At 44.8% G+C, this 16390-nt stretch overlaps 1 protein-coding gene across 1 annotated transcript in view; it reads right to left on the bottom strand.

The window, feature by feature from the left end:
- Nucleotides 1-16390, bottom strand: part of LOC120058104 (collagen alpha-2(IV) chain-like) — a 36538-nt gene that overhangs the window by 5371 nt on the left and 14777 nt on the right. The window contains exons 25-33 of the mRNA XM_039006579.1: nucleotides 16262-16360; nucleotides 14225-14446; nucleotides 8781-8942; nucleotides 8514-8684; nucleotides 7638-7781; nucleotides 7386-7511; nucleotides 7065-7246; nucleotides 6857-6920; nucleotides 4734-4808 (exon numbers count right to left, since the gene is read on the bottom strand). Coding sequence (XP_038862507.1) covers nucleotides 4734-4808; nucleotides 6857-6920; nucleotides 7065-7246; nucleotides 7386-7511; nucleotides 7638-7781; nucleotides 8514-8684; nucleotides 8781-8942; nucleotides 14225-14446; nucleotides 16262-16360 — 1245 coding nt within the window. The remainder of the gene's footprint in view (nucleotides 1-4733; nucleotides 4809-6856; nucleotides 6921-7064; nucleotides 7247-7385; nucleotides 7512-7637; nucleotides 7782-8513; nucleotides 8685-8780; nucleotides 8943-14224; nucleotides 14447-16261; nucleotides 16361-16390) is intronic.

The raw sequence follows: 16390 nt of genomic DNA, 5'->3' as shown, positions 1-16390 counted from the left end.
GCAAATGGAATAGACAAAAGGTGGAAATTATAGGCAATTAGCAAGACACCCCCAATAAAGGAGTGATTCTGCAGGTGGTGACCACAGACCACTTCTCAGTTCCTATGCTTCCTGGCTGATGTTTTGGTCACTTTTGAATGCTGGCGGTGCTCTCACTCTAGTGGTAGCATGAGACGGAGTCTACAACCCACACAAGTGGCTCAGGTAGTGCAGCTCATCCAGGATGACACATCAATGCGAGCTGTGGCAAGAAGGTTTGCTGTGTCTGTCAGCGTAGTGTCCAGAGCATGGAGGCGCTACCAGGAGACAGGCCAGTACATCAGGAGACGTGGAGGAGGCCGTAGGAGGGCAACAACCCAGCAGCAGGACCGCTACCTCCGCCTTTGAGCAGGAGGAGCACTGCCAGAGCCCTGCAAAATGACCTCCAGCAGGCCACAAATGTGCATGTGTCTGCTCAAACGGTCAGAAACAGACTCCATGAGGGTGGTATGAGGGCCCGACGTCCACAGGTGGGGGTTGTGCTTACAGCCCAACACCGTGCAGGACGTTTGGCATTTGCCAGAGAACACCAAGATTGTCAAATTGCGCCAGAGGAGATGGTTGCTGTTTTACGGTCTCCTAACCAATTGTGCTATTGTGTGTGTTTTTTCACGTTATTTCTAACTTATTTTGTACATAATGTTCCTGCCATCGCCTCTTATAACCGAAAATAACTTCTAGTTATCAGGACAGCGATTACTCACCTCGTACTGGACAAAGATTTTTTCTTTCACGAGTCGGACGAGAAGGATTTACTTCAGACACCCAACAAGGCTCAAATCCCTGAGATTCGCATGAGAAAGAGACTGAGATATCGGGGACGTAGGTCGGGGTGCCTTGTAAGGATTCGACGGCGAATGGGTAATTTGCCTCTACCATCAGTCCTATTGGCCAACGTACAATCATTGGATAACAAAATAGACGAACTACGATCACGTATATCCTACCAACGGGACATTAAAAACTGTAATATCTTATGTTTCACCGAGTCGTGGCTGGCAGGGTTTACGCTGCATCGGCAAGATAGAACAGCCGCCTCCGGTAAGACAAAGGGTGGCGGTCTGTGTATATTTGTAAACAACAGCTGGTGGACAAAATATTATAGTAAGGACGTCTCAAGGTTTTGCTCGCCTGAGGTAGAGTATCTCATGAGAAGCTGTAGACAACACTATTTACCAAGAGAGTTCTCATCTATATTCTTCGTAGCTGTCTATTTACCACCACAAACGGATGCTGGCACTAAGACCGCACTCCATGAGCTGTATACGGCCATATGCAAACAGGAAAACGCTCATCCAGAGGCGGCGCTCCTAGTGTTCGGGGACTTTAATGCAGGGAAGCTTAAATCCGTTTTACCTCATTTCTACCAGCATGTTAAATGTGCAACCAAAAAAAACTCTAGACCTCCTTTACTCCACACACAGATACACATACAAAGCTGTCCCTCGCCCTCCATTTCGCAAATCTGACCATAATTCCATCCTCCTGATTCCTGCTTACAAGAAAAAACTAAAGCAGGAAGCACCAGTGACTCGGTCAATAAAGAAGTGGTCAGATGACGCAGATGCTAAGCTACAGGACTATTTTGCTAGCACAGACTGCAATATGTTCCGGGATTCTTCCGATGGCATTGAGGAGCACACCACATCAGTCACTGGCTTCATCAATAAGTGCATCGATGATGTCGTCCCCACAGTGACTGTACATACATACCCCAACCAGAAGCCATGGATTATAGGCAACATCCGCACTGAGCTGCCATCCGGGTAGAGCTGCCGCTTTCAAGGAGAGAGACTCTAATCCGGAAGCTTATAAGAAATCCCGCTATGCCCTCCGACGAACCATCAAACAGGCAAAGCGTCAATACAGGATTAAGATTGAATCGTACTACACCGGCTCTGACGCTCGTCGGAATAGCTTGCAAACTATTACAGACTACAAAGGGAGGCACAGCTGCGAGCTGCCCAGTGATACGAGCCTGCCAGATGAGCTAAATTACTTCTATGCTCGCTTCGAGGCTAGCAACACTGAAGCATGCAAGAGAGCATCAGCCGTTCCGGACGACTGTGTGATCACGCTCTCCGTGGCCGATGTGAGTAAGACCTTTAAACAGGTCAACATTCACAAGGCCGCAGGGTCAGACGGGTTACCAGGACGTGTACACTACGAGCATGACCTGACCAACTGGCAAGTGTCTTCACTGACATTTTCAACCTGTCCCTAACTGAGTCTGTAATACCAACATGTTTCAAGCAGACCACCATAGTCCCTGTGCCCAAGAACACTAAGGTAACCTGCCTAAATGACTACAGACCCCGTAGCACTCACGTCTGAACCCATGAAGTGCTTTGAAAGGCTGGTCATGGCTCACATCAACACCATTGTCCCAGAAACCCTAGACCCACTCTAATTTGCATACCGCCCCAACAGATCCACAGATGATGCAAACTCTTTTGCACTCCACACTGCCCTTTCCCACCTGGAAAAAAGGAACACCTATGTGAGAAGGCGATTCATTGACTACAGTTCAGCGTTCAACACCATACTGCCCTCAAAGCTCATCACTAAGCTAAGGACCCTGGGACTGAACACCTCCCTCTGCAACTGGATCCTGGACTTCCTGATTGGCCGCCCCCAGGTGGTAAGGGTAGGTAACAACATGTCTGCCACGCTGATCCTCAACACGTGGGCCCCTCAGGGGTGCATGCTCAGTCCCCTGCTGTACGCCCTGTTCACTCATGACTGCATGGTCAGGCACAATTCCAACACCGACGACACAACAATGGTAGGCCTGATCACCGACAACAATGGGACAGCCTATAGGGAGAAGGTCAGAGACCTGGCCGTGTGGTGCCAGGATAACAACCTCTCCCTCAACGTGATCAAGACAAAGGAGATGATTGTGGACTACAGGAAAATGAGGACCAAGCACGCCCCCATTCTCATCGACAGGGCTGTAGTGGAGCAGGTTGAAAGTTTCAAGTTCCTTGGTGTCCACATCACCAACAAACTACCATGGTCCAAACACACCAAGACAGTTGTGAAGAGGGCACAACAAAGCCTATTTCCCCTCAGGAGAATGAAAATATTTGGCATGGGTCCTCAGATCCTCAAAAAGTTCTACAGCTGCACCATCGAGAGCATCCTGACTGGTTGTATCACTGCCTGGTATGGCAACTGCTCGGCCTCCGACCGCAAGGCACTACAGAGGGTAGTGCATAAGGCCCAGTACAGCACTAGGGCCAAGCTTCCTGCCATCCAGGACCTCTACACCAGGCGGTGTCAGAGGAAGGCCCTAAAAGTCTAGGTCCAAAAGGCTTCTTAACAGCTTCTACCCCCAAGCCATAAGACTCCCGAACAGCTAATCAAATGGATACCCAGACTATTTGCATTGTCTTCTTTTACGCTGCTGCTACTCTTTGTTTATTATCTATGCATAGTCACTTTAATGGTCCCGTGTGGCTCAGTTGGTAGAGCATGGCGCTTGCAACGCCAGGGTTGTGGGTTCAATTCCCACGGGGGGACCAGGATGAATAGGATGAATATGTATGAACTTTCCAATTTGTAAGTCGCTCTGGATAAGAGCGTCTGCTAAATGACTTAAATGTAAATGTTAAATGTTAATAACTCTACCTACATGTACATATTACCTCAATTACCTTGACTAACCTGTGCCACCACACATGGACTTTGTGCCAGCACTCCCCTGTATATAGCCTCGCTACTGTCATTTTTTACTTATCTATTTTTTTACTTAAGACCTATTTTTCTTAAAACTGCATGGTTGGTTAAGGGCTTGTAAGTAAGCATTTTACTGTAAGGGCTACACCTGTTGTATTCGGCGTATGTGACATATACTATTTTATTTTATTTTATTTGACTCTGGGTCTTCCTTTCCTGTTGCAGTCCTCGTGACAGCCAGTTTCATCATAGTGCTTGATGGTTTTTGTGACTGCACTTGAAAAACGTTCAAAGTTCTTGACATTTTCTGGATTGACTGACCTTCATGTCTTAAAGTAATGACAGACTGTAATTTCTCTTTGCTTATTTGAGCTGTTCTTGCCATAATATGGACTTGGTCTTTTACCAAATAGTGCTATCTTCTGTATACCACCCCTACCTTGTCACAACACAACTGATTGGCTCAAACGAAGGAAAGAAATTCCACAACTTTTAACAAGGCACATCTGTTCATTGAAATGCATTCCAGCTGACTACCTCATGAAGCTGGTTGAGAGAATGCCAAGAGTGTGCAAAGCTGTCATCAAGGCAAAGGGTGGCTACTTTGCAGAATCTCAAATATAAAATATATTTTGATTTGTTATACACTTTTTTGGTTAATACATGATTCCATATGTGTTATTTCATAGTTTTGAAGTCTTCACTATTATTCTACAATGTAGAAAATAGTAAAAATAAAGAAAAACCCTTGAATGAATAGGTGTGTCCAAACTTTTGACTGGTACTGTATATAAAAAAGTGATTATTTCTAACAGGAAATTAGTTTTGATAGGCTACAGCTATAGTTTAGGTGTGATATCTAGTGAGAGAAAGAGAACTACGGGTTTTCATTGAATTCATGTAAATCAAGAGGCTCCTTTGAATTTCCTGCGACAACAGAGTGATGAAATTATGATACAACATCTGTAGTTCCTAGTGCAAATGAAGGAAGCCAGTCTGAATGAGTGACTCACCTGGAACCCCAGGGAAACCATCCTGCCCCCTCAGTCCTGTGGATCCGGGCATGTCGATTACGGCACCCCCCTCACCTGGAAAAGGAAACAATGACACGTATTTCAGCAAGTACCTTTTACTACTCATTCTTTCTTCTGTGGAACTGTTAAATAGGCCTGGGACTTTAGCTTCGAGTCCAAGTGCTTAACTTCTTGCGAATATAGGGGGTGCTGTTTCGACTTAGCATAAATCGGGCTCCAGATTAAACGGCTTCCTACTCAATTCTTGCTCGTACAATATGCATATTATTATTATTATTGGATAGAAAACACTCTCTAGTTTCTATAGCCGTTGGAATTTTGTCTCTGAGTGAAACAGAACTCCTTCTACAGCACTTTTCATGACAGGGAGTGAGATTTCAGACATCTTGGCCCCTGTTCCCAGGTCGGTTGTAATGTCCCTGTAAATGCTATGGAGAAACAGACACTGCCTACGTCTTCCTCTGGATGTCAGTACGTGGTGACGCTTTGAATGGAGTCGATTGCGCAATCAGGGCCTGTATAAAACACCAAATACCGGAAGTAGCTTTCTTTTGCTGCCTGCGCCTGACGCACGAAGGACGTCGGACTTGCCTCCTTCCAAGCGGTTGTTTAGCCAGTAATATTTCTCCGGTCATGTTTTTACTCGTTATAGGTGTTAAAAACATCATAAGGTAGTTAATTTGAACCGTTTTATAGCAATTTATATCCGTTTAGGGCGATTTTATGGCATTTCTGTGTAATACACTTTGAAGCGCTGGGCACTTTTCGAGTGCATGGTGAACGTTAGTGACCATTTCGACCGGACAAGAGGAGATCTTTCGACCAAAAGACGATTAGACCGGAGAAAGGATTCATTGCCCAAGATTCTGATGGAAGAACAGCTCATAGTAAGAACAATTTATGATGATAAATCGTGTTTCTGTCGAAAAATGTTAAACGCTTATGCCGCCATTTTGTTTGGTATAGCTTCGCTTGGCGCAACCTGTATTGAAAAGTAAGGATAATTTAAAAAATGTAATTCAGCGATTGTATTAAGAATTAAATTGTCTATCAATCGCTGTCCACCCTGTATTTTTTAGTCAAGTTTATGAGTATTTATGTATAAGACTAGATCACTGTCTAATATGGCGCCCGACATTTTCTGACCAGCTGGGCTACTTTTCTCATTGTCTAACCATGATTTTGGTGGCTAAATATGCACATTTTCGAACAAACTCTATATGTATGTTGTAATATGATGTTACAGGAGTGTCATCTGAAGAATTCTGAGAAGGTTAGTGAAAAAATTAATATATTTTGGCGATGATTACGTTATCGCTCTCTTTGGCTAGAATCAATGCTCTGGTAACGTTTGCACATGTGGTATGCTAATATAACGATTTATTGTGTTTTCGCTGTAAAACACTTAGAACATCTGAAATATTGTCTGAATTCACAAGATCTGTGTCTTTCCATTGCTGTGAGCTGTGTATTTTTAAGAAATGTTTTATGATTAGTAATTAGGTAATACACGTTGCTCTGTGTATTTATTCTAGTCGAGTTGTGATGGTGGGTGCAATTGTAAACTATGATTTATACCTGAAATATGCACATTTTTCTAACAAAACCTATCCTATACCATAAATATGTTATCAGACTGTCATCTAATGAGGTTTTTTCTTGGTTAGTGGCTATCAATATCTTTATTTGGCCGAATTGGTGATAGCTACTGATGCAGTAAGAAAATGGTGGAGTAAGAAAATTGTTGTCTTTTGCTAACAGTGGTTAGCTAATAGATTTACATATTGTGTCTTCCCTGTAAAACATTTTACAAATCAGAGATGATGGCTTGAATCACAAGATCTGTATCTTTCATTTGGTGTCTTGGACTTGTGATTTCATGAACATTTTTTTTTATGATATCCCTGTAACTTTAGGCTAGGCTATGCTAGTCAGCTTTTGTGTTGGGGGGGATCCCGGATCCGGGTTTGGTAGGCGTTAGAGGTTAACAAAGACAAGATTTAACTGAGTTGAAACTGCTGGAAAGTGGAGTTTGGATGACTACTGGCATCTACGGTACTGTACGTTTCCATGAGTTTTGGGACGGACAGGGGGCGTCATACCTTTGACACCCTTCACTCCTGGATCTCCTGAGGATCCGTAGGCACCGGGGTTACCTTTATTCCCCTGAAAAACACACATAGAGATACAGCATTAGATCGGACAGAGATGTCCGTCTGTTCTAACCTGGTCGTTGAACATGTTTAGCATGAAAACTACAGGTGCAGGCTGCAGCAGAGACATAATGGGAACCAGACAACATGGTCTCACCCTGTGACCAGACATCCCGGGAAAGCCGCTGATTCCGTTTGATCCTGTCAGACCAGGCATTCCTTTTGGCCCCGGAAGTCCCTGCGCGCCTGGGTTGCCTTGGAAACCCTTCTCATCGCTGGGGTCTCCGGGAATGCCGTGGTAGCCCTCCATTCCCGGAACACCGGGAAAACCTTTAGGACCTGTGGAAGAGAGAGAGGGAAGGTGAAGAGGGGATCAGAATGAGACTAGTGAAATGAAAAGGAGGATGAGGAGGGCAGAATGTGAATGAAGAAGAGAGGGGGGATAGGGAGGGCATGAAGCCTGAATATCCCTACTCACCTCTGGGTCCAGTGAATCCGATCTGTCCTGTGGTTCCATCTTCTCCTTTTGTCCCCTTCATGTCTTTGATGATCTGACGAGAGATGTGGGGTTTCTCGCCAGTTGGACCCCTCAGACCACGGTCACCTAGGAGACAGCGGGGGTGAGAATGAGTGTCAAATCAGATAAAAGGATCGAAAGAGAAAGTGAGGGACGGAAAGAGAGCAGTAGAGCACAGAAACACACACAATTCTAATGGCAGTTCAGTCTCACCCTTTGAACCATAGTCGCCCATGTTTCCTTTCTGTCCAAATTCGCCGGGATTGCCAGTCTCTCCTTTCTGTCCAGAGAAGCCCTTCAGGCCTGACACACCAGGCATTCCTCCAAACCCTGACATGCCACGAGACCCTTTGATACCTGGAACAGGAAGTGACATCTCAAGTCAGGAGGATAGTCCTCACATCAGCATCTAGTTATGATATACACTGCGTATACCAAACATTAAGAACACCTTCCAAATATTGAGTTGCACCCCCTTTGGACCTCAGAAAAGCCTAAATTCGTCGAGGCATAGACTCTACAATACTGGCCCATGTTGACTCCAATGCTTCCCACAGTTGTGTCAAGTTGGCTGGATGTTCTTTGGGTAGTGGACCATTCTTGATACACATTGGAAACTGTTGAGCATGAAAACCCCAGTAGCGTTGCAGTTCTTGACACACTCAAACCGGTGCCCCTGGCACCTACTACCATAACCCATTCAGAAAGGCACAACAATATTTTGAATGGTACACATACACAATCCATGTCTCAAGTGTCTCAATGTTTAAAAATCCTTCTTTAACCTGTCTCCTCCCCTTCATCTACATTGATTGAAGTGGATTTAATAAGTGACATCAATATGGGATGATAGCTTCCCCCTGGATTCACCTGGTCAGTCTATTTCATGGAAAGAGCAGGTGTTCCTAATGTTTGTATACTCAGTGTATTTCATTCCTCACTGCAAAACTGTAGTGTGACATCGCATCTTCATATCAACTATTCATTAGAAAATGACATGTGGACTGTGAGAGTCTGACCATATATGACCACTAACTCTATAAGTAGAACATTGCACAGAACATGACTCCACTGTGTATAATAACTTACCCTTGAACCCTGGCAGGCCAGAGTGTCCTGTAGGTCCTGGCACTCCGGGGTCACCCTGGTCTCCGGTGTTTCCCTCAGCGCCCTGACTACCAAACTCCCCCAGTGTCCCCTTCAGTCCTATGGGCCCTGGTGTGCCAGGGTCCCCCTGATCACCCCTGTTTCCGCTCAAACCTGGAAGAGACACATACACAGTGTATTAGGTTCTATCTCTTCAAAGCAAACAGAAAAAAAGTTAAGAAAGAGAAGTTAGTCAGTCATGTTTCTGACCTGGTTGTCCGGTGCTTCCTGTTGGTCCAGGGACACCAGCCGGTCCGGGTACACCTGGCCAGCCATACTTCCCAGCAGCTCCCGGTCCTCCTTGCTCCCCCTGCAGACCTGAAGGACCTACGTCACCCTTGAACCCAATCATACCAGGCATGCCACCCATCCCTAAGAGAGAAGGGCAGAGCGAGGCCATTACAATAACTATACAGTGCATTCGGAAAGTATTCAGACCCCTTGACTTTTTCCACATTTTATTACATTACAGCCTTATTCTAAAATGGATTAAATAGTTTTCCCCCCTCATCAATCTACACACACAATACCCCATAATGACAAAGTAAAAACAGGTTTTTAGATTTTTTTGCAAATGTATTAAAAATAAAAAACAGAAATATAAAATCAAACTTTATTTGTCATATGCGCCGAATACAACAGGTGAAATGCTTACTTTACAAGCCCTTAACCAACAATGCTGTTCAAGAAAGAGTTAAGAAAATATTTACCAAATCAAGTAAAGTATATATATTTTTTTAAGTAACACAATAAAATAACAATAACGAGGCTATATACAGGGGGTACTGGTACCGAGTCAATGTGTTAGTCGAGGTCATTTGTACATGTAAGTAGGGGTAAAGTGACTATGCATAGATAATAAACAGCGAGTAGCAGCAGTGTAAAAACAAATAGGGGGGGTGTCAATGTAAATAGTCCGGGTGGCCATTTGATTAATTGTTCAGCAGTCGTATGGCTTTGGGGTAGAAGCTGCTAAGGAGCCTTTTGGTCCTAGACTTGGTGCTCCGGTACCGCTTGCCGTGTGGTAGTAGAGAGAACAGTCTATGACTTGGGTGACTTGAGTCTTTGACAATTTTTTGGGCTTTCCTCTGACATCGCCTAGTATATAGGTCCTAGATGGCAGGAAGCTTGGCCCCAGTGATGTACTGGGCCATACACACTACCCTCTGTAGTGCGCCTTACGATCAGATGCCGAGCAGTTGCCATACAACCGGTCATGATGCTCTCGATGCTGCAGCCATAGATTTTTTTGAGGATCTGTGGACCCATGCCAAATCTCCTGAGGGGAAAAAGGTGTTGTAGTGCCCTCTTCCTAACTGTCTAGGTGTGTTTGGACCATGATAGTTCGTTGGTGATGTGGACACCAAGGAACTTGAAACTCTCGGCCCTGTCAATGTTAATGGGGGCCTGTTCGGCCCACCTTTTCCTGTAGTCCACGATCAGCTCCTTTGTCTTGCTCACGTTGAGGGAGAGGTTGTTGTCCTGGCACCACACTGCCAGTCCTCTGACCTCTCCTATAGGCTGTCTCATCGTTGTAGTCTCAAAGTCTTTAGCATAGTGATGAGCTTTGTGGGTACTATGGTGTTGAACGCTGAGCTGTAGTCAATGAACAGCATTCTCACATAGGTGTTCCTTTTGTCCAGGTGGGAAAGGGCAGTGTGGAGTGTGATTGAGATTGCGTCATCTGTGGATCTGTTGGGGCGGTATGCAAATTGGAGTGGATTTAGGGTATCCGGGATGAGCCATGACCAGCCTTTCAAAGCACTTCATTGCTACCGACGTGAGTGCTACGGGGCGGTAATCATTTAGGCAGGTTACCTTCGCTTCCTTGGGCACAGGGACTATGGTGGTCTGCTTGAAACATCTAGGGGAGAGGTTGAAAATGTCAGTGAAGACACTTTCCAGTTGGTCCGCGCATGCTTTGCGTACACGTCATGGTAATCCGTCTGGCCCCGCGGCTTCGTGAATGTTGACCTGTTTAATGGTCTTGCTCACATCGGCTGCCGAGAGTGTTATCACATAGTCGTCCGGAACAGCTGGTGCTCTCATGCATGCGTCAGTGTTGCTTGCCTCAAAGCAAGCATAAAAGGCATTTAGCTCGTCTGGTAGGCTCATGTCACTGGGCAGCCCGCGGCTGGGTTTCCCTTTGTGGTCCGTAATAGTTTTCAAGCCCTGCCACATCCGACGAGCGTCAGAGACGATGTAGTAGGATTCAATATATTAAAAAAATTATAATTTTGTACCCCCTTATTTTTTATTTTTTTATTTTGTGGTATCCAATTGGTACAGTAGTTAGAGTCTTGTCTCATCTCTGCAACTCCCATACGGACTCGGGAGAGGCGAAGGTCGAGAGCTGTGCGTCCTCCGAAACACAACCCAGCCAAGCCGCACTGCTTCTTGACACAACGCTCGAGTAACCCGGAAGCCAGCCGCACCAATATGTCAGAGGAAACACCGTACACCTGGCGACCGTGTCAGCGTGCATTGTGCACGGCCGGCAACAGGAGTCGCTAGAGCGCGATGGGACAAGAACATCCCTGCCGGCCAAACCCTCCCTTAACCCGGACGACGCTGGGCCAATTGTGCGCCGCCCCATGGGTCTCCCGGTCGCGGCCGGCTGCGAAAGAGCCTGGACTCGAACCAGGATCTCTAGTGGCACACCTAGCACTGCGATGCAGTGCCTTAGACCACCGCGCCACTCGGAAGGCAGTAGAATTCAATCTTAATCCTATATTGACGCTTTGTCTGTTTGATGGTTCGTCTGAGGGAGTAGCAACATTTCTTATAAGAGATTGGATTAGTGTCCCGCTCCTTGAAAGAGGCAGCTCCAGCCTTTAGCTCGATGCGGATGTTTCCTGTAATCCATGGCTTCTGGTTGGGATATGTACGTACGGTCACTGTGGGGATGATGTTGTCGATGCACTTATTGATGAAGCCGGTGACTGAGGTGGTATACTCCTCAATGCCATTGGACGAATCCCGGAACATATTCCAGTCTGTGCTAGCAAAACAGTCCTGTAGCGTAGCATACGTGTCATCTGACCACTTCCGTATTGAGCGAGTCACTGGTACTTCCTGCTTTAGTTTTTGCTTGTAAGCAGGAATCAGGAGGACATAATTATGGTGAGATTTGCCAAATGGATTGCGAGGGAGAGCTTTGTATGTGTCTCTGTGTGTGGAGTAAAGGTGGTCTAGACATGCTGGTAGAAATGAGGTCAAATGGATTTAAGTTTGTCTGCATTAAAGTCCCCGGCCACTAGGAGCGCCACTTATAGATGAGCATTTTCCTGTTTGCTTATGACCTTATACAGCTGATTGAGTGTGGGCTTAGTGCCAGCATTGGTTTGTAGTGGTAAATAGACGCTACGAAGAATATAGATGAGAACTGTCTTGGTAGATAGTGTGTTCTACAGCTTATCATAAGGTACTCTACCTCATGCGAGCAATACCTCAAGACTTCTTTAATATCAGACATCGCGCACCAGCTGTTATTGACAAATAGACACACACCCCGCCCCTTCTCTTACCAGACATAGCTTCTCTGTCCAGCCGATACATAGAAAATCCCGCCAGCTCTATATTATCCGTGTCGTCGTTCAGCCACAACTCGATGAAACATAAGATATTACAGTTTTTAATGTCCCGTTGTTAGGATAGTCTTGATCGTATATCATCCAGTTTGTTTTTCAATGATTGCACGTTGGCCAATAAAACGGATAGTAGTGGAGGTTTACTCACTCGCCTACAAATTCTCAGAATGCAGCCCCGACCTCTGTTTTTTATTCACGCAAATGATGGGGATTTGGGCCCGTTCCCGAGAAAGCAGTACATCCTTCGCGTCGGACTCATTAAATATAAAATCTTTGTCCAGTTCGAGGTGAGTAATCGCTGTTCTGATGTCCAGAAGTTGTTTTCGGTCATAAGAGACGGTAGCAGCAACATTACGTACAAAATAAGTAAAAAACCAAACGCGAAAAAACTAACAAAATAGCACAGTTGGTTAGGAGCCCGTAAAACGGCAGCCATCCCCTCCAGTGCCATTCAGAGTATCACATTTAAATAAGTATTCAGACCATTTACTCAGTACTTTATTGAAGCACATTACAGCCTCGAGTATTCTTGTGTATGACGCTACAAGCTTGGCACACCTGTTTTTGGGGAGTTTCTCCCATTCTTCTCTGCAGATCCTCTCAAGCTCTGTCAGGTTGGATGGGGAGCGTTGCTGCACAGCTATTTTCAGGTCTCTCCAGAGATATTCGATCGGGTTCAAGTCCGAGCTCTGGCTGGGCGACTCAAGAACAGTCAGAGACTTGTCCCGAAGCCACTCCTGCGTTGTCTTGGCTGTGTGTTGAGGGTCATTGTCCTGTTGGAAGGTAAACCTTAGCCCCAGTCTGAGGTCCTGACTAGTCTCAAAGTCCCTGCAGCTGAAAAACATCCCCACAGCATGATGCTGCCACCAGCATTTTTTTTATTTGACCTTTATTTAACTAGGCAAGTAATTTAAGAACAAATTCCTATTTACAATGACGGCCTACCGGGAAACAGTGGGTTAACTGCCTTGTTCAGGGGCAGAACGACAGATTTTTACCTTCTCAGCTCGGGGATTCGTTCCAGCAACCTTTCGGTTACTGGCCCAATGCTCTAACCACTAGGCTACCTGCCGACCCGAAGAATGCTTCACCGTAGGGATGGTGCCAGGTTTCCTCCAGACGTAACGCTTGGCATTGAGGCCAAAGAGTTCATTCTTGGTTTCATCAACCAGAGAATCTTTTTTCTTATAGTCTGAGAGTCCTTTAGGTGCCTTTTGGCAAACTCCAAGCGGGCTGTCATGTGCCTTTTACTGAGGAGTGGCTTCCGTCTGGCCACTCTACCATAAAGGCCTGTTTGGTGGAATGCTGCAGAGATGGTTGTCCTTCTGGAAGGTTCTCCCATCTCCGCAGAGGAACTCTGGAGCTCTTTCAGAGTGACCATCGGGTTCTTGGTCACCTCCCTGACCAAGGCCCTTCTCCCCCGATTGCTCAGTTTGGCTGGGCGGCCAGCTCTAGGAAGAGTCTTGGTGGTTCCAAACTTCTTCCATTTAAGAATGAAGGAGGCCAATGTGTTCTTGGGCACCTTCTATATAGCAGACATTTTTTGCTACCTTTCCCCAGATCTGTGCCTCGACACAATCCTATCTCGGAGCTCTACTGACAATTCCTTCGACCTCATGGCTTGGTTTTTGCTCTGACATGCACTGTCAACTGTGGGATCTTATATAGACAGGTGTGTGCCTTTCCAAATCATGTCCAATCAATTAAATTTACCACAGGTGGGCTCCAATCAAGTTGTAGAAACATCTCAAGGATGATCAATGGAAACAGGATGCACCTGAGCTCAAATTTTGAGTCTCTTAGCAAAGGGTCTGAATACTTATGTAAACAATGTATTTCTGTTTTTATTTTGAATACATTTGCCAAAAATTCTAAAAACCTGTTTTTGCTTTGTCATTAAGGGGTATTATGTGTAGACTGATGAGGCAAAAACATTTTAAAATCAATTTTAGAGTAACGCTGTAAAGTAACAAAATGTGGGAAAAGGGAAAGGGTCTGAATACTTTCCAAATGCACTCTTGAAAAGGTGGAGAAATTGTAGTTTGTTATGGTATTAGTACCCACCTGGGTAGCCCTCGTTTCCAGGCTCTCCGCTGAACCCTTTAGGTCCCTGCTCTCCAGGAAGACCCACTTCTCCAGGTTGTCCGGTCGACGCTCCCCAGATCTCCCCGTGAGGTCCCTTCTCTCCTGGCTCCCCGTTCCGACCCTGTTGACCTGGCAGACCTTGGGTTCCAGAATTACCCTTTGAGCCGCGCTGACCCAAGTCTCCATGGAGGCCCCTAGAACCTGGGCGAGAGGACCAGACCATTAGAACTACCACCAGTATTAAAGTACTAGGGGCGGATTCCGACCAAAGTTAAGTGTGTGTAAACGTAATTCCCTTCTTATGCACTTTTCTTTCTATGTGTATTCTGACCTAGAACTTAAGCATGAGAATAGCATGCTACTCACCAGCTATTCGTTTGGGTTGGTGATCGAATAAATGAAGGTGTGGTGTAGGTCTGTCTACAGATACTCGGACCTTGACTTCATTCCGTAATAATTGCACCACCTTCACGGACGAGGAAACCATGAATAACGTCTAGCGAACCTACCTGTTCCAAGTGGAAAAAGCATCTACTTTCTTCCTATAGAAATAACACCACTAACCATGCACTGTCATTTACAACTTGATAAAAGCTATTGATAAGAGTTAGGTAAATGAGTAATCCATTTGGATAAGGGAATTATAAATATAAATTACACTTGTTTTAGATCTGTATTACCTTATAATTTCTGGAGACAAATGTGAAACCAGTCATATGGCAGCAAACTGAAACGTTTCCCATAGTAAAGTTTATTAAATGCTGTGCCATTATGCAGCATTTAAATTGTACAGCCTTTTAACTTGCAGGGATGGGCACTATCGAATGTCTAAATTATATGGCTACCCCGACTTTCTCTGTTTCCTATTTCTATCATGTTAAATATTAGTCACTATCAGTATCAACCATCAGTAGGCCTAATAACCACAAATATTCAACTGCCAATTTACTGTTAGTCCCCTCCAATTGGTATACATTATCATTCCATTTAATTTCATTGTTTTGTTTACCTTCATTTGCTTCCTCTGTAAATGCCGTCACGGCCGTATGGTTGTTGCTGAGAATCATTAGTAACAGCTGATAATATATATTTTTTAAAGACATGTATGCCAATTAAATCATTATGGAGCGGAGCGCAGACCAAGCCGTAACAGTTTGAACCCGATGGTTAGTGCAGGCAATAGACGAGGGTACAGCCTACTAATTTACAGTATTCTCCCTATTATAATTTGATGTACACTAATCTTCCAACACTACTATGGGTTGAACAACTGAATATGGCAACTTTCAGAACCACTGTATTTTTGATTCATCAATATATTTTGTGCATAAAGTCTCTCCAAACCTGTCTTTTTATGATTCATAAATACTTTTCTAACCCTAAATACCCTACAAGATCAGAGTATTTTAAAATGTACCAATTGGTGCTGAAACGGAGAAGAATATGCATATATTTAGATGGATTTCTTTCATTGATCCCTATATTCTGAACCCATTCTTTCAATATATTCTCGCGAATCTGTCGATTCTGAACACCATACTTAAAGGGATGGTATAAGATAAATGTACTGAAAACCCCATTGAATGAAAACTCCACCAGAAAATCTGTTGGCCAGCAAATGGGAGGGTTTTCAGCAGTTTAATAAAATGTATTCAGAGAGCAAAAGGTAGCCACACCTACAGAGCACGTTACGTGACTGAATAATGTATGTCTGAATACCAAATACTGAGAAATGCGTAGGAAAGGCGCAAATGTTCCAAGCCTAAATCGGTCCCTGCATCCATTACAAGTGGGAGTAAATGTACCTGTGATCTGTTCTGATGCTATGTGTATAATACACGCTCTAGAATGCCCTTCAAGCCAATCAGAAATTAGTATTCAACAATGCCATGGTATTTACACAGGCAGCCCAATTCTGATCTTTTTTCCAGTAAATGGTCTTTTGACCAATCAGATCAGCTCTTTCGCCATTGTAAACACAGCCTAGTATAACAGTTAAAGCAGCAAAATCATCACCTGGATATCCAGGTGACCCTCCTCTGCCTTGATCTCCTATCTCTCCTTTGGCCCCGTTATCTCCAAGTAGACCTGTTGATCCTTTTTGACCTGGGAGACCTGAAGCACAGACAAAAGGACATACAATTT

The sequence above is a fragment of the Salvelinus namaycush genome, chromosome 13, assembly GCF_016432855.1.
Source record: "Salvelinus namaycush isolate Seneca chromosome 13, SaNama_1.0, whole genome shotgun sequence".
Classification (NCBI taxonomy): Eukaryota; Metazoa; Chordata; class Actinopteri; order Salmoniformes; family Salmonidae; genus Salvelinus; species Salvelinus namaycush.
This window is presented reverse-complemented; position numbering and strand designations above follow the sequence as displayed.